Below are 23,238 nucleotides of genomic sequence, written 5' to 3'. Positions count from 1 at the left end.
TCCACTCCAGGGGCTGTAACCTCCCCCCTTCTGGCATTCCACACAACTTCATAAGCTTTTTACATTGTTTAACATGACTCTTCCCTTCACGAGTCGCCACTAATGTACACGAGTCTAAGTTGCCATCTGAATTTGGCTTAGTGCCAATACGGCAGAACTGCATTAATTTCTCCATCCTTCTATATATATATATATATATATACATATATATATATATATATATATACACACACATATATCTCAAGATAAACACCAAACAAACAATAAGACAGGGGAGATGACTCAAACCTGAGATTCTAAAGAGAACTGAGTCTGCAGCACACACTTCCTATTCCTTCTTGTCACATGCTCCGTCTGACTTCTGTGTTCCGTACTTTACAAACCAATTATTCCCTACTTAATCAAATTATTCCTAAATTACCAGGCCCCGTGCTGAGTCAATTCACTCCAAGTCACAAGGCAAAACTAAATTTATTAGGCTCAAACTGAGTCATCTCACTCAAAGTTTTTAGGCCGCTACACAATTTTTTAGGCGCCGAACTGAGTCAATTCACTCCAAGTTAATGGGCCCCTACTAGGCTGAGTCAATTCACTCCAGGTCCTAGATTCTCCTATACAGAACTGAAAATAGTATCACAGGCGACAACCGTGTACTGTACCACAGACAATAATTTTTTTTTTTTTTAAATGCTGAAAAATCCACTTCCTCTCTTAACTACCAGTCATCTTTCCTCTTCACAACACATAACAGGCAGTAGGCAACTAAAACATGTGACCGTTCTTGCAATTAAATGACCAGCAGTGGAGAGACCCTCCTGCCGTCTTACAGATACCGCGAAAACCAGACACGGTCAGGCAATCTGCACAGGATACCCCGAAGGACACAAGTAAAGACTACAGATTATAAAAATTAGCAGACTTACCGTGTTCTGATAAGGAGGTGATCAGTCTCCTCGTTTGGGGTATTCAGCGCGTCCTGCCATTCCACTCGCCGGTCCTCAGGGTTCAGGACTCTTCCTCTGCTGGCCCCATGTTGGGCGCCAAATATGTTAGGTTAAACAATAAGAAATGTTCACTGTAGTTGCCTACTCCTGGCCTAATGGATATTGATCAGGTGCGCACTAAAGAAATAACATCAGACAACACACAGTCAGATGTAAACTCTCCTTGATCAATCTATGGCTCAGCTCCAAGGGCCTTTATTTAATCAGAACACAGGTTTATATAACCCCTGTAAGGGGGCTCGGTTAGCTCTGAGATGGGAGTGATCGTATGTATTCCATTGGTTAGTGGATTGGGCAATGAGCAAGTCTGTGGGTGGATCCATGAGTTCATCAGGGTGGGTTGGTCCATGAGGTCATCAAGGTGGGTGTCACTGTGGGTGGATCCATGAGGTCATCAGGGTGGGTATCATCTTGGATACCATCACATGGTGTGCTGAAACAGGAAATGGCAGCCATCTTTAGTGTCCCACTGATCATCTTGGATATCAGCACATGGTGTGATGAAACAGGATATGGCAGCCATCTTTAGTGTCTCTCTTTGATCTCAGAAAGCTTATGTAAGGTTAAACAATGCATGTTATGGGTTGCTTCTCTCAATCTCTTATGTCTTGAGGTTAATTAAGTATTTGATCTTATGGCTCTCCTCAACAGAATATCTTATCCTTTGTGTTGGGGATTGTATATGGACCTTTCATATTTTTGCCTAAATAAAGGTCTTGGAATTGTTCACTATTCTCTTGCTCTGTTGATTGTCTTATTAGAGGGAGAAAGGCGTGCACTCTGTAGAAGGGAGCTGGTGCCGGCTGAACCTGGACTGGATCCAGATCAATCATAAATTCGGGCAAACAACCGCATCCTTCTTCCTTACAGGACACACAGTGCTTTTAGGGACCCTGTGCCCTGTCCGTGCCGTTCCGGACCTACATTATCCTGTCTTCTGGACTATTTGTGGAGTCTCTCTCTCCATTTACCGGACAAGTATCGTCCTCCTCCTCTTTCTTCCATTACTATTCACTAAAGTGAGGTTTGAGAAAGACCTTTCAGGTCGAAACGTTACCTCAGAACTCTGTTGACCACTGTGGTGTTACTCAAATAAATACTTCACATCTCTGATGCAAAATATTGTCTGAGTGCGGTTGTTTGCCCGAATTACTGTTGATTGTCTTATACCGGAGAAGGACCCTGTGACAGAGGTACCCTCTTCTTTTTTCTTTGACTTTTACCATTAACGGAGGCCCACATGCAGACCAGGAAGCAGGAACACACCGAGGACCATGCTGGGGCCGGGGCGGTGAATAAACTGGCATCCCCACATGGTGGGAAGAGGGGACCCATGCAGATGCGCCGGCAGACGCTACAATATGTAAATTATCAAAAAAATGGAAACAATTTTCAAAACATCACGATTGAATCAGTATCAAGCATGAGCACCTCATACAGAAATACATGCACTCAGCTGCCTTGACATGTTATCAGTGAAGTTATTCATTGCTGTGTAAGGAATGTTCTGCCACGCTGAATACAAACGGACATGTTATAATCAAGATCCACTTCTGGTAGCTCCCTTTGCAACTGCCGACCAATGAGGTCCCAGATGTGTTTGATTGGGAGAAATGTCCAGAAACATTGTAGGCCATGGTAGAACGATTAGGCCTTGCAGGCTGCTCACAATAGCACAGGCAACATGAAACCTATGCCCTAAGATAGTTTAGGCTTTGAGAGTAATGATGTGAGGTCACCAAATTGTCAAAAAGTTCACAGAAGCTGCTTTTCAACATGACAACAGCAGGTGATTTAAACATGCCACCATGATCTGAAAGCATCTACTAACTTGTCTCCCATCGAATCCTTCTGGGACATCATTGGTTGGTAGTTGGAAAGTGAGCTGACAGCAGCGCAGATCTTGATAATTTGGTGAACAAGTGCATTCAGCAAGGCAGAACGTTCCTCAGACATCCATTGATAATCTCATTAATTGCAGTCAATGCAGAGTAGTTGATTTTAAATATCTGGTATCTACCAAATCATGTAACTGTGACCCTGTCTGTTGATCTTTTTGCAATCCATGATTTTTACCTACAGATGCTTCATATTTTCAACTTCTATTCTCATCTTAGATGTGTAAATGTTATTCTCTCATCTTGTATATTCTTACTGCAACTGTAAGTGGCACCGGAAACTACTTCATTAGATGTCACAGTGATTTGGAGACCCCGATGACATCACTATGAGTTAATAAGGTGGAACCAGCATGTATTAAACATATCTGGCATATTCTGTGAATATTCTACAAATGTCTGAAATGAGAATTGAAGAGGCTGATGTTAAGAGAGGGTTGTCGTCAGAAGAAGCCTGTATTTTTATATATAGCAGATTGGAAGGGAAGGTGAATGGAAAATCCATCCCCAGCCTCCTTCCCTGCTTAATTTTACATGCTTTACATTATTTTAGCTTGTAATGACAGTGATTTACATATCATTATGTTAAAGGGGGTTGTCCAATATAGAAAAAAATGAAATTCAAATAAAAAAAAACTGTGCCATGATCACTTTCTAACGCCCTTGCATATCCAGTGCAGATTGCTCCAAAGAACTGTGCCCACTATGGAAAGCTATACCTGTTCCATTTGGAAGCTATAGGACCACTGCAGCCTGTGATTGGCTGCAGAGGTCATGTGACTAAAATTTAATTCACTTTTTTATATATCGGACAACCCTTCAAGGAATATTTGTTAATTCAAAGTAAATGTAATGTAGGAAATTGATTATTCTTGAATTGAAAAACTATTAAAAATACATACTGTTCTTTTTTTATTTAAATAGATATTAGGGCATGATCCTTTCTCTTAGAAACCACTGTAGGCAATAAATGCCTGTCTTGTCAGTAGCAACCAATTAGCTCAATCAGACTGTAAAAACTAAACTGATTGGTTATTATGGGTTACACTGGAATTGTGTGGGATACAGGAAGTCTAGCAAGTGGGACTACCACAAAACACAAGAACAAGTCAATCATGGTCTTCATTAGAGGTGAGCGAACTTGCTTGGTAAACATTTGCCAATCTCACAGTTGGCACGAACTTTGCATATTCAGATTCGTGTACAGATTCCCGATCATTTTCCTTAAAATTGGCAAAATTTGGTAAATGATCGTGTTTCCACTAAGGCTATGTGCACACAGCAGTTCTGATCGGTGGCAACATTACCGTCGGTAAGATCATTACCATTGGTTGGAGCAGTGTAAGGTCACGCTGTCAGAAGTCAGCGTGACCACGCAACTGTGACTTGCGATAAAAAGCCCACCGCAGGTCAGGAAGTGTCAATTGATGAGAGATTTCGACTCCCATCAACCTACGCCTGCTGTCACTGACAACAGCGGGAGCAGGCAACGGCTGATGGGCATAGTAATTAGCCGTAAAGAAAAAAAAAGTTAAAATAAATAAATAAATATTTAAATAAAAATACAAAACACAGTATATGCTGACCTTACACCTAATCCCTGAAGCCCTTGTCTTCTGCAATAAATGAACACCATATACTCACCTTAACGCCTAATCCCTGATGCCCATGTTACCTGGAAAATAGAAAAAATAATAAACCACCATATCCTTCACCTCTCCACCATAATCCATATTGTCCCACAATGATTCAGATCACTTTTAGAGCAGTCACATCAGCTAATACGACTGTTCTCCCTGGCAGTCGGTGACACACTGACTGGGGCATGTAATCACTCCTGCAGTGTGCAGCACTGAGCTGCCGTAAGTGAGGTTGCCAGAGTTCATCATATGATGAGCCCCGGTGACCACACTTATGGCACCACTGCATGAGAAAGTTATCATGCAGCAGAGGTGCCGTGAGATCACTTGAATATTAATTAAAAGGGGTCTCTACTTGGAACCTTCCCTTCTCGTGAGGCTTCTTATCCAATGTTTGACTGACTAGGATCCACTGAAATGTAATGCTCTCTCTTTATAACCAGAGCTAATAAGCCTCAGATTTTGAGTACTTTGGTTTTGATATATATATCTTTCCAATCACATTTATTAGAAAATATGTGCCGAATATGATTTTTGAAACATTGTATTATTAATACTTAAAAAAACAGACACGTGACATTTTTCAGATTTTTTTATTCATTAGAGGAACAATTTTGCTTAGTATACATAAACCTGGTTATGTTATGCAGAAAATCTATAATTTTTGTCAATACTTCTCACTTACAGGTCTTCTTGGTATGGTGGCTCACATGATGTACACTCAAGTCCTTCAGGTTACTGTGAGTTTAGGACCTGAAGACTGGAGACCCCATTCGTGGGATTATGGGTGGTCTTTTTGGTAGGTATCATTGCAAATTGATAAATATAATTTGTAAGATTTCTTTTGAAATGTACCTCTGTAACATAACATTGCCATTTTTCTCCTTTGTGAAAAGACTTGAAAATCAAAAGCTCTAAGAGTCAAAAGTGAAATAGATCCACTTCAAAATTCCAATTAGGTGAAGAACGTGTTTTGTAGTTGAAGATACATTGAGTGAAATAAGTATTGAAGACGTCACCAATTTTCTAAGAAAATATATTTCTAAAGGTGCTATTGACATGAAATTCTCACCATATTCTCAACCCATCCAGTCCACACAGGCAAAGAAATCAAACCATAAATTTCCATAAATTATGTGTAATAATGAGAAATGACACAAGAAAAAAGGATTGAACACGCTTGCTGAAATGTATATATTGTCATGATCCAATTCTGAGGTTGTGTTCAGCTGTCTTGTCTCTGGACTGGTCATGTGGGAGTTAATCCTCTCTGCCTCACTTTGAATCCTGCTGAGCTATTTAAGTCCTCTGCAGCCTGTGTGCCAGTGTCAGCTATAGTTCATGTTGCACTGCTTGAGCTCCTGACCTGATCCCTGTGATAGTGTTCCTGTTTGCCTCTGACTGCCTGCATCCGTTTATGACTTGTTCTGACCTCTGGCCTATACCCCGACTCCATCTTACATCTCACGTTTTGGTTACCACGTTCCCGGTAGGTTCTGACGTCTTGCTTGTCCCTGACTATTCTCTGCTCGCCCCTCTGTACCGCGCTGCTATCTCTGTGTATGACCTTGGCTTCTTTCACGTCTCTTTCATTACCTGTGACACCTCTGTTGTTATTCAGTGTTGCTGCGCTGTGTGTACAACCTCTTTCTCTTAACCAGCACCCCCTGGGGGAGGTTGCTCTATACTGCACTGTAGAAGCACATTACATATATTACTTCATACAAAAGCCTTTGTTGATGATGACAGCTTCAAGACACCTGCTGAATTGAGAAACTAGTCACATGCATTGCTCAGGTGTGATTTTGCCACTTTTTTCCACACAAACACTCTTCAAATAATGAAGGCTTTGTGGGCTCCTATGAACTCTGAGCTTCAGTTCCTTCCATAAATCTTCTATTGGTTCGGATCAGGTGAATGGCTGGGCCATTCTACCAGCATTATTTTCCTTCTTTGAAACCAGTTGAGAGTTTCCTTGGCTGTGTATTTGGGATTATTGTCTTTCTAAAATGTCCACCCTCATTTCATCTTCATTATTCTGGTAGATGACAGCAGTTTTTTGTTATTAAGAATGGCTCAGTACATAGTACATTTGTCCATTCATCCTTACGTCAATTGCCTAAAGTTTAACAGTGTTGTATGCTGAAAAAGAGCCCTACCATATAGTAACCATCTCTTAACTTCACTGCTGGTTTGATGTTTTAACACGGTGTGTATAATGGCATCCAAAGAGTTACATTTTGGTCTCATCTGACCAGACTATATTCTTCCAGTATTTTGCAGACTTGTCTAAATGATGTTGAGCAAAATTTAAATGCACTTGAACATGCTTTTTTGCTCAGCAATGGAGACTTGCAAGATGAGTATCCATACAGGCCATGAAAGTTGAGTGCATTACTTATTGATTTCTTTGAAACAATTGTACCTGCTGATTCCAGGTCTTTCTGTAGCTCTCCACAGGTGGTCCTTCACTCTTGAACAACTCTTATTTTAATTCTTTTCACTCCTCTGTCTGGAATATTGTGATGAGCACCTGGTTGTGGCCAGTTTATGGTGAAATTATGTTCTTTCCATTTCAGGATTATGGCCCAAACAGTGCTCACTGGAGCCTTCAGTAGTTTAGAATTTTTTCTGTCAATGCCATCAGTATGTTTTGCAACAATATGGTTGTGCAGGTATTAAGGCATCTCACTGGTTTTACAAATCATGAGATGCTTCTTGGGTGGCACCTTGGTAAGGAGACACCTTTTTATAGGCCATCAGTTGATCCAGCTGATATTTTTCACTACGTGACAGGATTGCTTTCTAATTACTGATAGATGTCAGCTTGTGTCATGATTTTGCATGGCTTTTTTTTGCACCTCTCTTGCTTATTTTTTTCCTATGTAATTTCTCAATATTACATATAACTTAATTTATGGACATCCGTGATTTGATTTTTTTGCCTGTGTAAATTGGATGTGTTGTTACTGACATTGGTGAGAATTTCATGTCAAGAGTACCTTTAGAAATATATTTACATAGAAAATCTGTGACATGTTCAATACTTGTTTCACCTGCTGTGTCTAAAGAAACTGGTTGCAGATAAAGAAAATTGCCTGTGAGAACCTCAAAAGACCATACACTACTTCTGAACAAATTGAGAAACTTTTAACAAACCTTCTCCTTGCCAAAAAAGTTAAATCCTCTACGGTTCCCGATTGAGAAAGTTAAAGTTGTTGTACAATTTGGGAAACTCTTAATTAAAATAATTATCAAACAAGATTTCTTTCTCTTTATGTCATAGAGAAAATAGTTTATAAAGTTTCTATTTACACAAAGTTAACTACTTTGATTCCAAGACGTGGAAGAAACTCTGTGGGTATGTGCACAAGGTGCAGATTTTGCTGCGGATCCACAGCAGTTTCTCATGAGTTTACAGTTCAATGTAAACCTATGGGAAACCAAAAACGCTGTGCACATGCTGCGGAAAAAAAACACGCGGAAACGCAGCGGTTTGCATTCCACAGCATGTCACTTCTTTCTGTGGATTCCGCAGCGGTTTTACAGCTGCTCCTATGGAAAACCACAGTTGTAAAACCGCAATGAAAACCGCAGTGAAAACCGCAGAAAAACCGTAGTAGATCCGCGGTAAATCTGCAGCAAAAACGCAGCGTTTTTGCCCTGCAGATTTATCAAATCTGCTGCGGAAAAATCCGCAGTGGCCAAGAATACGTGTGCACATAGCATTTTGAGGAGTCTTTTTTGCAGTATGTCTGGTCCGAAAGCTTGAAATACTCTTCCTATATATTTCTATTGTAAAATTACTTGACATATGTTCAGCCTTCTGAGCAGTTTTCTTCTGCTTCAAGTTTTGCAAAATGCTTGGTGGGAGACTTCTTTGAAGAAGCAATCAATTTTAATAATTTTTCCCATATGTCTACTTTACCTTGGTATAATTTTTCAAATGTCTTTTTATTTTGTTAAAGTGCTAGGTTAAAAGGCTTAAAATGTTAGCAGCTTTTTTTTTCTTTTTCAAGAAAATTTGCCATGTTCACTTCATGTTAGTGGGAAATTATGGTCGATATCTTTTGTGCTTTTTTATGAAAATATCAAAAAATGTTACAAAAAAATGGAAACTTATTTTTGTTAGGTAGTTAGAAAGGTTAAAGGTTTATCAGCAATTTCTCATTTTTCCAAACAAATTTACAAAACCACATTTTTTAGAGACCACATCACATTTGGAGTGACTTTGAGGGGCCTATGTGACAAAAAAAAATTACAATTTTAAAAACTGCACCCCTCAAAGTGCTCAAAGCCACATTCAAAGAGTTTATTAACCATTCAGGTGCTTCACAAGAATTAAAGCAGTGTGGAAGTAAAAAATCAAAATTTTACTTTTTCACACAAAAAATATTGCTTTACCCCCAATTTTTTTTAGAAGATAATGGAATGTACTATTCATTGTGTAATTTCTCCTGAGTGCACAGATAACTAAAGTGTGGTGGAAAACTACTGTTTTGGTGCACTACGAGGCTCAGAATGGAAGGAGCACCATTTAAATCTTGCAGCGCAAAATTAGCTGCAATTGAAAGTGGACGCCATGTCTCGTTTGCAAATCCATTGATGTGCCTAAACAGCTGAACCCCCCATAAGTGACTCTATTTTACAAACTGCACTTCCCAATGAATTCTTTGAGGAGTACAGTGATCATATTGACACCACAAGTGTGTCACATAATTTTATACATTGGGCGTTGAAGAAAAAATAGTTATATTTTTTAAATACAAAAGTGTTGATTTAGACCCAAATTTTACATTTTTACAAGGGAAAATGGGTAAAAATTGTGCCAAATTTTGTCACATAATTTCTGCTGAATGTGTCCATACGCCATATGAAATTGTATAGTACTACTTAGCCACACAACGATATTCAGGAGGGACAGCGCGCTATTTAACTTTTGGAGAGTAAATTATCATAGAATAGTGGACTCTAGGGTTGAGCGAAACGGGTCGTTCATTTTCAAAAGTCGCCGACTTTTGGCAAAGCCGGGTTTCATGAAACCCGATCCGACCCCTGTGCGGGGTCGGCCATGCGGTATGTGACTTTCGCGCCAAAGTCGCGTTTCAATGACGCGAAAAGCGCCATTTCTCAGCCAATGAAGGTAAACGCAGAGTGTGGGCAGCGTGATGACATAGGTCCTGGTCCCCACCATCTTAGAGAAGGGCATTGCAGTGATTGGCTTGCTGTCTGCGGCGTCACAGGGGCTATAAAGGGGCGTTCCCGCCGACCGCCATCTTACTGCTGCTGATCTGAGCTTAGGGAGAGGTTGCTGCCGCTTCGTCAGAAGCAGGGATAGCGTTAGGCAGGGTCCATTAACCACCAAACCGCTTGTGCTGTAGCGATTTGCACTGTCCAACACCACCTTCGGTGTGCAGGGATAGTGGAAGCTACATTTTTTTATTTTTTTCTCAGTGCTGTAGCTCATTGGGCTGCCCTAGAAGGCTCCCTGATAGCTGCATTGCTGTGCAAACCAACTGCTTTTTTCAAAGCACAAATCCTCTTGTTCCTTCCTTTCTGCACAGCTATCTTGTTTGTTTGTCCACACTTTTTATTTAATTTGTGCATCAGTCCACTCCTTATTGCTGCCTGCCATACCTGGCTGAGATTACTGCAGGGAGATAGTAATTGAAGGACAGTTCCTTTTTTTTTTTTTTTTTTTGTGGGAGATTAAGATTGGCATTTCTGCTAGAGTGCCATCCCTGTCTGTGCCATCTCTCACTCAGTGGGCCATAGAAAGCCTATTTATTTTTTTGCTTGATTTGGGTTCTAAAATCTACCTGAAAAAAGCACTACATCAATCAGTGGGAGAAAAATATTGGCCTCAGGGCTTCTGTGCCACTCCTGACTCCTGTGTGTGCCATCTCTCAGTCAGTGGGCCATAGAAAGGCTATTTATTTTTTTGCTTGATTTGGGTTCCAAAATCTACCTGAAAAAATCACTACATCAATCAGTGGGAGAAAAATATTGGCCTCAGGGCTTGTGTGCCACTCCTGACTCCTGTGTGCATCATCACTCACTCAGTGAGCCATAGAAAGCCTATTTTTTTTTTTTTGCTTTATTTGGGTTCTAAATTCTACCTGAAAAAATCAATAAATCAATTAGTGGGAGATTAATATTGGCCTTTGGGCTTGTGTGCCAGTCCTAAGCGTGCCATCTCTCTCACAAATAGTGGGCCACAGAAAGCCTATTTATTTTTTTTTTTTTGGTTTTATAAATTCTCCCTGAAAAAAAAAAGGGAGATTAATATTGGCCTTTGGGCTTGTGTGCCAGTCCTAAGCGTGCCATCTCTCTCTCTCAGATAGTGGGCCATAGAAAGCCTATTTATTTATTTTTTTATTGGGTTTATAAATTTTCCCTGAAAAAAAAAAAAAAAGTGGGAGATTAATATTGGCCTCTGGGCTTGTGTGCCAGTCCTGAGCGTGCCATCTCTCTCACAAATAGTGGGCCATAGAAAGCCTTTTTTTTTTTTTTTTTTTGGTTTTATAAATTCTCCCTGAAAAAAAAAAGGGAGATTAATATTGGCCTTTGGGCTTGTGTGCCAGTCCTAAGCGTGCCATCTCTCTCTCTCAGATAGTGGACCATAGAAAGCCTATTTATTTATTTTTTTATTGGGTTTATAAATTTTCCCTGAAAAAAAAAAAAAAAAGGGAGATTAATATTGGCCTTTGGGCTTGTGTGCCAGTCCTAAGCGTGCCATCTCTCTCTCTCAGATAGTGAGCCATAGAAAGCCTATTTATTTTTTTGGTTGATTTGGGTTCTAAATTCTACCTGAAAAAATCAATAAATCAATCAGTGGGAGATAAATATTGGCCTCAAGGCTTGTGTGCCACTCCTGACTCCTGTGTGCGTCATCTCTCACTCAGTGGGCCATAGAAAGCCTATTTTTTGTTTTATTTGTTTTCTAAATTCTCCCTGAAAAAATAATTTTATTTTATTTGGTTTCTAAATTCTTCCTGAAAAAATCATTTTATTCTATTATTTTTTTTTCTAAAGTCTCCCTGAAAAAAAAAAAAATCAGTGGGAGATTAATATTGCCCTTTCTGCTTGTGTGCCAGTCTTGACTCCTGGGTGTGCCATCTCTCTCTCTCTCTCCAATTGTGGGCCATAGAAAGCCTATAATTTTTTTTGCTTGATTTGGGTTCCAAAATCTACCTGAAAAAATCACTACATCAATCGTTGGGAGAAAAATATTGGCCTCTGGGCTTGTGTGCCACCCCTGACTCCTGTGTGCGTCATCTCTCACTCAGTGGGCCATAGAAAGCCTATTTTTTGTTTTATTTGTTTTCTAAATTCTCCCTGAAAAAATCATTTTATTTTATTTGATTTCTAAATTCTTCCTGAAAAAAATCATTTTATTCTATTATTTTTTTTTTCTAAAGTCTCCCTGAAAAAAAAAAAAAATCAGTGGGAGATTAATATTGCCCTTTCTGCTTGTGTGCCAGTCTTGACTCCTGGGTGTGCCATCTCTCTCTCTCTCTCTCCAATTGTGGACCATAGAAAGCCTATTATTTTTTTTGCTTGATTTGGGTTCCAAAATCAACCTGAAAAAATCACTACATCAATCATCGGGAGAAAAATATTGGCCTCTGGGCTTGTGTGCCACTCCTGACTCCTGTGCGCGTTATCTCTCACTCAGTGGGCCATAGAAAGCCTTTTTTTGTTTTATTTGTTTTCTAAATTCTCCCTGAAGAAATCATTTTATTTTATTTGGTTTCTAAATTCTTCCTGAAAAAATCATTTTATTTTATTTTGTTTCTAAAGTCTCCCTGAAAAAAAAAAAAAAAAAAAAACAGTGGGAGATTAATATTTACATTTGTGCTTCAGTGACAGTCCTGCGTGTGTGGCATCTCTCTCATTTGGTGCCACCAAAAACAGAGTGTGTAACATTGTGCCTGATTTTCGTTGTGGTCTCACCCACCTGTAAAGGGGTAGCTAAATCATACTGAAGTTATAGCTCACCGTGTAAGTTGTGTGACAGCAACAAATACCGTTAGTTTGGTTACGTTTTTAAAACAATGAGGAAGTCTGGTGGAAGAGGTCGTGGCCGGGGGCGTTCATTGTCAGCTGGTAATGAGGGTAGTGGTAGTGGTGGAGCATCAGGTGGTCGTGGGAAAAAAAATATTGCACCTAAGTCTGGAGCTGTGGAGCCAGGTTCGTCGTCTGGCTACACAAGGCCTCGAATGCTCCCTTTTCTGGGAGTAGGAAAACCGCTTTTAAAGCCGGAGCAGCAAGAGCAAGTTTTGGCTTATCTTGCTGACTCAGCCTCTAGCTCTTTTGCCTCCTCTCGTGAAACTGGTAAATGTAAAAGCAGCGCGTCGTTAGTGGATGTTCACGGTCAGGGACAAGTCGCTTCCTTGTCCTCTTCAGCAAAAACAACAACAGAGAAGAATGCAGCAGGCGACACAACGGGTTACTCCATGGATCTCTTTACACATACCGTCCCTGGCTTAGAAAGTGAAGCAGTTAACAGTCCATGCCCATTACAAGTTGAATCTGACATGGAGTGCACTGATGCACAGCCACAGCCAGACTACTATGCTGGTCCTTTGACTCAGACCACAACATTGCCCTCGCAGGGTAATGATCAAGAATCAGACCCTGATGAGACTATGTTGCCCCATCACGAACGCTATACCACCGACCGACAAGGTGACACAGACGAAGTTGCACACGAGCTACAAGAAGAGGTAATAGATGACCCAGTTCTTGACCCCGATTGGCAGCCATTGGGGAACAGGGTGCAGGCGGCAGCAGTTCTGAAGCGGAGGAGGAGGGGCCGCAGCAGGCATCAACATCGCAACAGGTTCCATCTGCCGGGCCCGTATCTTGCCCAAAACGCGTGGCAAAGCCAAAACATGTTGGAGGACAGCGTGGCCATCCGGTTAAAGCTCAGTCTGCAATGCCTGAAAAGGTATCCGATGCTAGAAAGAGTGCAGTCTGGCATTTTTTTAAACAACATCCAATTGATCAGCGCAAAGTCATCTGTCAAAAATGTTCAACTACCTTAAGCAGAGGGCAGAATCTGAAAAGTCTCAATACAAGTTGCATGCATAGACATTTAACCACCATGCATTTGCAAGCTTGGACTAACTACCAAACGTCCCTTAAGGTTGTAGCACCCTCGGCCAATGAAGCTAGTCATCAACGCAACATCCCTTCCGGCAGTGTAGGGCCACCATTTTCCGCACCACCTGCAGTATCTGTGCAGGTTTCTTTGCCAGGCCAAAGCAGTCAGGGTCAGGGAATCACCAGTTTCGTAGTAGGAAACACTGCATCTAGGGCACCGGCGGCAACAATACCATCTCCCACCGTCTCTCAGTCTGCCATGTCCACCGGCACCCCCGCTAGTTCCACGATCTCCAGCTCTCCAGTCCAGCTCACCCTACATGAGACTATGGTTAGAAAAAGGAAGTACTTAGCCTCGCATCCGCGTACACAGGGTTTGAACGCCCACATAGCTAGACTAATCTCGTTAGAGATGATGCCCTACCGGTTAGTTGAAAGCGAAGCTTTCAAAGCCCTGATGGACTACGCTGTACCACGCTACGAGCTACCCAGTCGACACTTTTTTTCCAGAAAAGCCATCCCAGCCCTCCACCAGCATGTTAAAGAGCGCATCGTCCATGCACTCAGGCAATCTGTGAGCACAAAGGTGCACCTGACAACAGATGCATGGACCAGTAGGCATGGCCAGGGACGTTACGTGTCCATCACGACACACTGGGTGAATGTTGTGGATGCAGGGTCCACAGGGGACAGCAATTTTGGGACAGTTCTGCCTAGCCCACGGTCTAGGAAACAGTTGGCTGTAGCCGTTCGCACCCCCTCCTCCTCCTCCTCGTCCTCCTGCAGAAGCGAGAGCTCGTCCACAGACCGCAGTCGCACAACCACTCCATGCGCAGCTGCCACTGTTGCACACCAGGTCTCCCATTATGGGGCAGCTACTGGCAAACGTCAGCAGGCTGTATTGGCTATGAAGTGTTTGGGCGACAACAGACACACCGCAGAAGTTCTGTCCGAGTTCTTGCAGAAAGAAACGCAGTCGTGGCTGGGCACAGTAGATCTTGAGGCAGGCAAGGTAGTGAGTGATAACGGAAGGAATTTCATGGCTGCCATCTCCCTTTCCCAACTGAAACACATTCCTTGCCTGGCTCACACCTTAAACCTGGTGGTGCAGTGCTTCCTGAAAAGTTATCCGGGGTTATCCGACCTGCTCCTCAAAGTGCGTGGACTTTGCTCACATATCCGCCGTTCGCCCGTACACTCCAGCCGTATGCAGACCTATCAGCGTTCTTTGAACCTTCCCCAGCATCGCCTAATCATAGACGTTGCAACAAGGTGGAACTCAACACTGCACATGCTTCAGAGACTGTGCGAAAAGAGGCGGGCTGTTATATTTTTGTGGGAGGATACACATACACGGGCAGGCAGTAGGATGGCAGACATGGAGTTGTCAGGTGTGCAGTGGTCGAAGATTCAAGACATGTGTCAAGTCCTTCAGTGTTTTGAGGAATGCACACGGCTGGTTAGTGCAGACAACGCCATAATAAACATGAGCATCCCCCTAATGCGTCTGCTGATGCAAAGTTTGACGCACATAAAGGATCAGGCGTCTGCAGCTGAGGAAGAGGAAAGCCTTGATGACAGTCAGCCATTGTCTGGCCAGGGCAGTGTACAGGATGAGGTAGCGGGCGAAGAGGAGGAGGAGGACGAGGAGGATGATGGGGATGATTATATTTTTAATGAGGAAGCTTTTCCGGGGCCACTGGAAATTGTTGGCGTGGCAAGGCCGGGTTCTGGTTTTTTGAGGGACACAAGTGACGTGGATTTGCCTGAAACTGCCCCTCAACCAAGCACAACCGCAGATTTGAGAACTGGAACTTTGGCCCACATGGTGGATTATGCCTTACGTATCCTCAAAAGGGACACACGCATTACTAAAATGATGAACGATGACGATTACTGGTTGGCCTGCCTCCTTGATCCTCGCTATAAAGGCAAATTGCAAAATATAATGCCACATGAGAACTTGGAACTAATATTAGCAACCAAACAATCAACTCTTGTTGACCGTTTGCTTCTGGCATTCCCTGCACACAGCGCCCGTGATCGTTCTCACACGAGCTGCAGGGGCCAGCAGACCAGAGGTGTTAGAGGGGCAGAAATCAGAAGTGGCGTTGGCCAGAGGGGTTTTCTGACCAGGTTGTGGAGTGATTTTGCTATGACCGCAGACAGGACAGGTACTGCAGCATCAATTCAAAGTGACAGGAGACAACATTTGTCCAGTATGGTTACAAACTATTCTTCATCCCTTATCGACGTTCTCCCTCAACCGTCATTCCCATTTGATTACTGGGCATCCAAATTAGACACCTGGCCAGAATTGGCAGAATATGCATTGCAGGAGCTTGCTTGCCCGGCAGCTAGTGTCCTATCAGAAAGAGTATTCAGTGCTGCAGGTTCAATACTAACAGAAAAAAGGACTCGTCTGGCTACCCAAAATGTAGATGATCTAACCTTCATTAAAATGAACCACAACTGGATTTCGAAATCTTTTGCCCCACCTTGCCCGGCTGACACCTACAGTTAGGTCCATATATATTTGGACAGAGACAACATTTTTCTAATTTTGGTTATAGACATTACCACAATGCATTTTAAACAAAACAATTCAGATGCAGTTGAAGTTCAGACTTTCAGCTTTCATTTGAGGGTATCCACATTAAATTTGGATGAAGGGTTTAGGAGTTTCAGCTCCTTAACATGTGCCACCCTGTTTTTAAAGGGACCAAAAGTAATTGGACAGAGTCAATAATTTTAAATTAAATGTTCATTTTTAGTACTTGGGTTGAAAACCCTTTGTTGGCAATGACTGCCTGAAGTGTTGAACTCATGGACATCACCAGATGCTGTGTTTCATTCTTTTTGAAGCTCTGCCAGGCCTTCACTGTGGTGGTTTTCAGTTGCTGTTTGTTCGTGGGCCTTTCTGTCTGAAGTTTAGTCTTTAACAAGTGAAATGCATGCTCAATTGGGTTGAGATCAGGTGACTGACTTGGCCATTCAAGAATGTTCCACTTCTTTGCTTTAATAAACTCCTGGGTTGCTTTGGCTTTATGTTTTGGGTCATTGTCCATCTGTAGTATGAAAAGACAACCAATCAGTTTGGCTGCATTTGGCAGGATCTGAGCACACAGTATGGCTCTGAATACCTCAGAATTCATTCAGCTACTTCTGTCGTGTGTCACATCATCAATAAACACAAGTGACCCAGTGCCACTGGCAGCCATGCATGCCCAAGCCATCACACTGCCTCTGCCATGTTTTACAGATGATGTGGTATGCTTTGGATCATGAGCTGTACCACGCCTTTGCCATACTTTTCTCTTTCCATCATTCTGGTTGAGGTTGATGTTGGTTTCATGTGTCCAAAGAATGTTCTTCCAGAACTGTGCTGGCTTTTTTAGATGTTTTTTAGCAAAGTCCAGTCTAGCCTTTTTATTCTTGATGCTTATGAGTGGCTTGCACCGTGCAGTGAACTCTCTGTATTTACTTTCATGCAGTCTTCTCTTTATGGTAGATTTGGATATTGATACGCCTACCTCCTGGAGAGTGTTGGTCACTTGGTTGGCTGTTGTGAAGGGGTTTCTCTTCACCATGGAGATTATTCTGCGATCATCCACCACTGTTGTCTTCTGTGGGCACCCAGGTCTTTTTGCATTGATGAGTTCACCAGAGCTTTCTTTCTTTCTCAGGATGTACCAAACTGTAGATTTTGCCACTCCTAATACTGTAGCAATTTCTCGGATGGGTTTTTTCTGTTTTCGCAGCTTAAGGATGGCTTGTTTCACCTGCATGGAGAGCTCCTTTGACCACATGTTTACTTCCCAGCAAAACCTTCCAAATGCGTGCACCACACCTCAAATCAACTCCAGGCCTTTTATCTGCTTAATTGAGAATTACATAACGAAGGGATTGCCCACACCTGTCCATGAAATAGCCTTGGAGTCAATTGTCCAATTACTTTTGGTCCCTTTAAAAACAGGGTGGCACATGTTACGGAGCTGAAACTCCTAAACCCTTCATCCAATTTTAATGTGAATACCCTCAAATGAAAGCTGAAAGTCTGAACTTCAACTGCATCTGAATTGTTTTGTTTAAAATTCATTGTGGTAATGTCTATAACCAAAATTAGAAAAATGTTGTCTCTGTCCAAATATATATGGACCTAACTGTAGCTTTCCTATGAAAAGGTCTTGCCTGTGGACTATTATGAATGACTTTTCCAATATCGTAATTTGCTGCACCTGATTGTCCAGCATACGACATGTTTACACCTCCCTAAATGGCCAAACTCCCCACACGGGGCCGTGGTATCGCCACTTGGCGCCAGCACCCGTGAGAGTGCTGTTTTTTTTCTGAAGAGGTGGGTGTGCCCGCTTTTGGTCGACGGCACTGCCACTGGGTCCCTCATAGTACAATAAAGTGTCTCTGGCGGTGGTGGTGCGCACCCAACGTCAGACACACCGTTGTAATATGAGGGGCCCTGGGCCTGTACCGCCGGCCACAAGACAGTTCCCCCCCCCCAGCTCAAACAGTGCTCTACTACTTGCAAAATTATCTCTCACAGCTCCACCAATGTTTAGTCTATGCGCTGACATCCTTCAATGCCTGGCACTGACAATACCATTGTATTGACATTTTTGTTATGTTAGGCCTTCGAAGCCTGTCTGCGGTCCCTCCTTCCACTAGGCCTCCACTGACCATTGTACTGCTGCCCGTGTACCCCTGGAACCAATTTTAAATTGCCAACAGCCCAATTTTGTTATGTTAGGCCTTCGAAGCCTGTCTGCAGTCCCTTCTTTCTACTACTACTACACTGACCAGACCACTGCTGCGCCGTGTACCCCTGGAACCAATGTTAAATTGCCTGCACCCCTATTTTTGTTATGTTAGGCCTTCGAAGCCTGTCTGCGGTCCATCCTTCCACTAGTCCTCCACTGACCATTGTACTGCTGCCCGTGTACCCCTGGAACCAATTTTAAATTGCCAACAGCCCAATTTTGTTATGTTAGGCCTTCGAAGCCTATCTGCAGTCCCTTCTTTCTACTACTACTACACTGACCAGACCACTGCTGCCCGTGTACCCCTGGAACCAATGTTAAATTGCCTGCACCCCTATTTTTGTTATGTTAGGCCTTCGAAGCCTGTCTGCGGTCCCTCCTTCCACTAGGCCTCCACTGACCATTGTACTGCTGCCCGTGTACCCCTGGAACCAATTGTAAATTGCCAACAGCCCTATTTTTTTATGTTAGGCCTTCGAAGCCTGTCTGCGGTCCCTCCTTCCACTTGGCCTTCACTGACCATTGTACTGCTGCCCGTGTACCCCTGGAACCAATGTAAAAGTGCCTACAGCCTGTCCAATTTGTTATGTTAGGCCTTCGAAGCCTGTCTGCGGTCCCTTCTTTCTAATACAACTACACTGACCAGACCACTGCCGCCCGTGTACCCCTGTAACCTATTTTAAAGTGCATACAGCCAATTTTTATTCTCTATTTTACAATTATAAAGTCCAGATGGACTACGCTGTACCACGGTAAGAGCTACCCAGTCGTCACTTCTTTTGCGAGAAAAGCCATCCCAGCACTACAGCATCATGTAAAAATCTGCATTGTCCATGCTCTCTGGCTATCTAATAGTAGAAAGGTGCACCTGACAACAGATGCATGGACCAGTAGGCATGTCCACGAAAGGTTAGATATCCATTACGGCGCACTGGGTTAATGGTGTGGATGCATGGTCCACAGGGGACAGCCTACAAAGTCTGTCTGCAGTCCCAAATATAAATTGTCCTCCGCTTACCACACCAATGCTGCCTGTGTACCCCTGGAACATTTCATAAACTCCATTGACCAAAATTTGGGGTTTACAGCCTACTACCAGTGTCTGCCGCTCCAAGGTGTTCCCCGGGTTGCCTTTTCTGAGCTTTGATCTTCAGGCTCTTCTTAAGTAGTTGTTGAAAACAACACTGCATTCGGCCTACAAGTTGGGTCTGGGGTGTAGAGATGGTGTGTTCCACTCCAAGGTGTTCCCCAGGTTTCCTCGCCATTGCTGCAATCTTAATGCTCTCGTTTAGTAGTTGTTGGAAACTACAGTGCATTAGGCCTACAAATTGGGTATGGGGTGTAGAGAGATGGTGTGTTCCACTCCAAGGTGTTCCCCAGGTTTCCTCGCCATTGCTTCGATCTTCCTGCTCTCGTTTAGTAGTTGTTGGAAACTACAGTGCATTAGGCCTACAAATTGGGTATGGGGTGTAGAGAGATGGTGTGTTACACTCCAAGGTGTTCCCCAGGTTTCATCCACATTGCTTCGGTCTTCCGACTCTCGTTTAGTAGTTGTTGGAAACTACAGTGCATTAGGCCTACAAATTGGGTATGGGGTGTAGAGAGATGGTGTGTTCCACTCCAAGGTGTTCCCCAGGTTTCCTCGCCATTGCTGCGATCTTAATGCTCTCGTTTAGTAGTTGTTGGAAACTACAGTGCATTAGGCCTACAAATTGGGTATGGGGTGTAGAGAGATGGTGTGTTCCACTCCAAGGTGTTCCCCAGGTTTCCTCGCCATTGCTTCGATCTTCCTGCTCTCGTTTAGTAGTTGTTGGAAACTACACTGCATTAGGCCTACAAATTGGGTATGGGGTGTAGAGAGATGGTGTGTTACACTCCAAGGTGTTCCCCAGGTTTCCTCTCCATTGCTTCGATCTTCCTGCTCTCGTTTAGTAGTTGTTGGAAACTACAGTGCATTAGGCCTACAAATTGGGTATGGGGTGTAGAGAGACGGTGTGTTCCACTCCAAGGTGTTCCCCAGGTTTCCTCACCATTGCTTCGATCTTAATGCTCTCGTTTAGTAGTTGTTGGAAACTACGCTGCATTAGGCCTACAAATTGGGTATGGGGTGTAGAGAGATGGTGTGTTACACTCCAAGGTGTTCCCCAGGTTTCATCCACATTGCTTCGGTCTTCCGACTCTAGTTTAGTAGTTGTTGGAAACTACAGTGCATTAGGCCTACAAATTGGGTATGGGGTGTAGAGAGATGGTGTGTTCTACTCCAAGGTGTTCCCCAGGTTTCCTCGCCATTGCTGCGATCTTAATGCTCTCGTTTAGTAGTTGTTGGAAACTACAGTGCATTAGGCCTACAAATTGGGTATGTGGTGTAGAGAGATGGTGTGTTACACTCCAAGGTGTTCCCCAGGTTTCATCCACATTGCTTCGGTCTTCCGACTCTCGTTTAGTAGTTGTTGGAAACTACACTGCATTAGGCCTACAAATTGGGTATGGGGTGTAGAGAGACGGTGTGTTACACTCCAAGGTGTTCCCGAGGTTTCCTCGCCATTGCTTCGATCTTAATGCTCTCATTTAGTAGTTGTTGGAAACTACGCTGCATTAGGCCTACAAATTGGGTATGGGGTGTAGAGAGATGGTGTGTTACACTCCAAGGTGTTCCCCAGGTTTCATCCACATTGCTTCGGTCTTCCGACTCTCGTTTAGTAGTTGTTGGAAACTACAGTGCATTAGGCCTACAAATTGGGTATGGGGTGTAGAGAGACGGTGTGTTACACTCCAAGGTGTTCCCCAGGTTTCCTCTCCATTGCTTCGATCTTCCTGCTCTCGTTTAGTAGTTGTTGGAAACTACAGTGCATTAGGCCTACAAATTGGGTATGGGGTGTAGAGAGATGGTGTGTTCCACTCCAAGGTGTTCCCCAGGTTTCCTCGCCATTGCTGCGATCTTAATGCTCTCGTTTAGTAGTTGTTGGAAACTACACTGCATTAGGCCTACAAATTGGGTATGGGGTGTAGAGAGACGGTGTGTTACACTCCAAGGTGTTCCCCAGGTTTCCTATCCATTGCTTCGATCTTCCTGCTCTCGTTTAGTAGTTGTTGGAAACTACAGTGCATTAGGCCTACAAATTGGGTATGGGGTGTAGAGAGATGGTGTGTTCCACTCCAAGGTGTTCCCCAGGTTTCCTCGCCATTGCTGCAATCTTAATGCTCTCGTTTAGTAGTTGTTGGAAACTACAGTGCATTAGGCCTACAAATTGGGTATGGGGTGTAGAGAGATGGTGTGTTCCACTCCAAGGTGTTCCCCAGGTTTCCTCGCCATTGCTTCGATCTTCCTGCTCTCGTTTAGTAGTTGTTGGAAACTACACTGCATTAGGCCTACAAATTGGGTATGGGGTGTAGAGAGACGGTGTGTTACACTCCAAGGTGTTCCCCAGGTTTCCTCTCCATTGCTTCGATCTTCCTGCTCTCGTTTAGTAGTTGTTGGAAACTACAGTGCATTAGGCCTACAAATTGGGTATGGGGTGTAGAGACGGTGTGTTCCACTCCAAGGTGTTCCCCAGGTTTCCTCGCCATTGCTTCGATCTTAATGCTCTCGTTTAGTAGTTGGAAACTACGCTGCATTAGGCCTACAAATTGGGTATGGGGTGTAGAGAGATGGTGTGTTACACTCCAAGGTGTTCCCCAGGTTTCCTCGCCATTGCTTCGATCTTCCTGCTCTCGTTTAGTAGTTGTTGGAAACTACACTGCATTAGGCCTACAAATTGGGTATGGGGTGTAGAGAGATGGTGTGTTACACTACAAGGTGTTCTCCAGGTTGCCTTTCCTGAGCTTCTATGTTCAGGCTCTCATTAAATTGTGGTTAAATGGAACAACTGCATTTGGCGTACTAGTTGGGTTGGGGCCTACTATCGGTGTCTGCCACTCCTTGCTGTTCTCCTGGTTTCCTGTCCTGAAATTCCATTTTCAGGCTCTCGTTAAGTAGTTGTTAATGTTAGACTGCATTTGGCCTACTAGTTGGGTTGGGGCCTACTATCGGTGTCTGCCACTCCTTGCTGTTCTCCTCCACTGAACAAAGCTGTGCCGCCTGTTTACTACGGTTGCCAATTTTGACCTGCATTTGGACTACTTACTGATTTGGGCCTACTCTCTGTGTCAGCCTCTCATTCCAGTTGTCCTCCACTGCAATGCCCCCTGGTTAGTCCTGTGTTACCAATTTTGAACTGCATTTAGCCCACTTTATTCTTTGGGCCTATATCTGTGTTTCCTCCTCATCCCGCCCATTGCCCAGCCAGTGATAGATGAGTCTGCTGGTACATTGACCCATAACGCTAAATTCCCTGTGCACGCTACACAGCAAGATTGTGACCCTGCTGAAAGTCAGGTTCCTCTTCCCGCATGCCATACCACCTTACACGGGGACAAAGAGGAAGGTGCAGATGAAAGTGCAGGTTCCTTCATCAGGTGGGGGGAGGAATACTAGTTGGCGATGTCACTGGCACAGGGCCTCTCATAGTACGCAAAAGTGTTGCTGCCGGTGGGAGGCGCCCCTGCCGTGCAAACACACCGCCGTACTTTGAGGGGCCCTGTGCCAGTGCCAATGCCAACGAGTGGGCCCCCCCTGCTTGCTCAGGATCACAGCACTTGCAAAGTTGAAATACTTACCTCTCCCTGCTCCACTGCCGTGACGCGTTCCAGATTTCCTGGGCCCACTAATTACTTGAACCAGCCCTACCCCCCACAACTTTAGCCAAATGACCCCCAATTTCAAATGCCTTCCAATTATTATAAGCTAAATTACGATTGACAAGCTTCAGTAAAA

General features: G+C 43.5%; 1 protein-coding gene across 2 annotated transcripts in view; it reads left to right on the top strand.

Annotated features, from left to right (window-relative positions):
• The window catches only part of GSG1L (GSG1 like), a 343,105-nt gene that overhangs the window by 303,369 nt on the left and 16,498 nt on the right, over positions 1-23,238 (top strand). For both annotated transcript variants that reach the window (XM_069733959.1, XM_069733958.1), the window contains one exon: positions 5,230-5,341. In XM_069733959.1, the coding sequence (XP_069590060.1) occupies positions 5,230-5,341 (112 nt within the window). The remainder of the gene's footprint in view (positions 1-5,229; positions 5,342-23,238) is intronic.

The sequence above is a fragment of the Ranitomeya imitator genome, chromosome 7 (assembly GCF_032444005.1).
Source record: "Ranitomeya imitator isolate aRanImi1 chromosome 7, aRanImi1.pri, whole genome shotgun sequence".
Lineage (NCBI taxonomy): Eukaryota > Metazoa > Chordata > Amphibia > Anura > Dendrobatidae > Ranitomeya > Ranitomeya imitator.
This window is presented reverse-complemented; position numbering and strand designations above follow the sequence as displayed.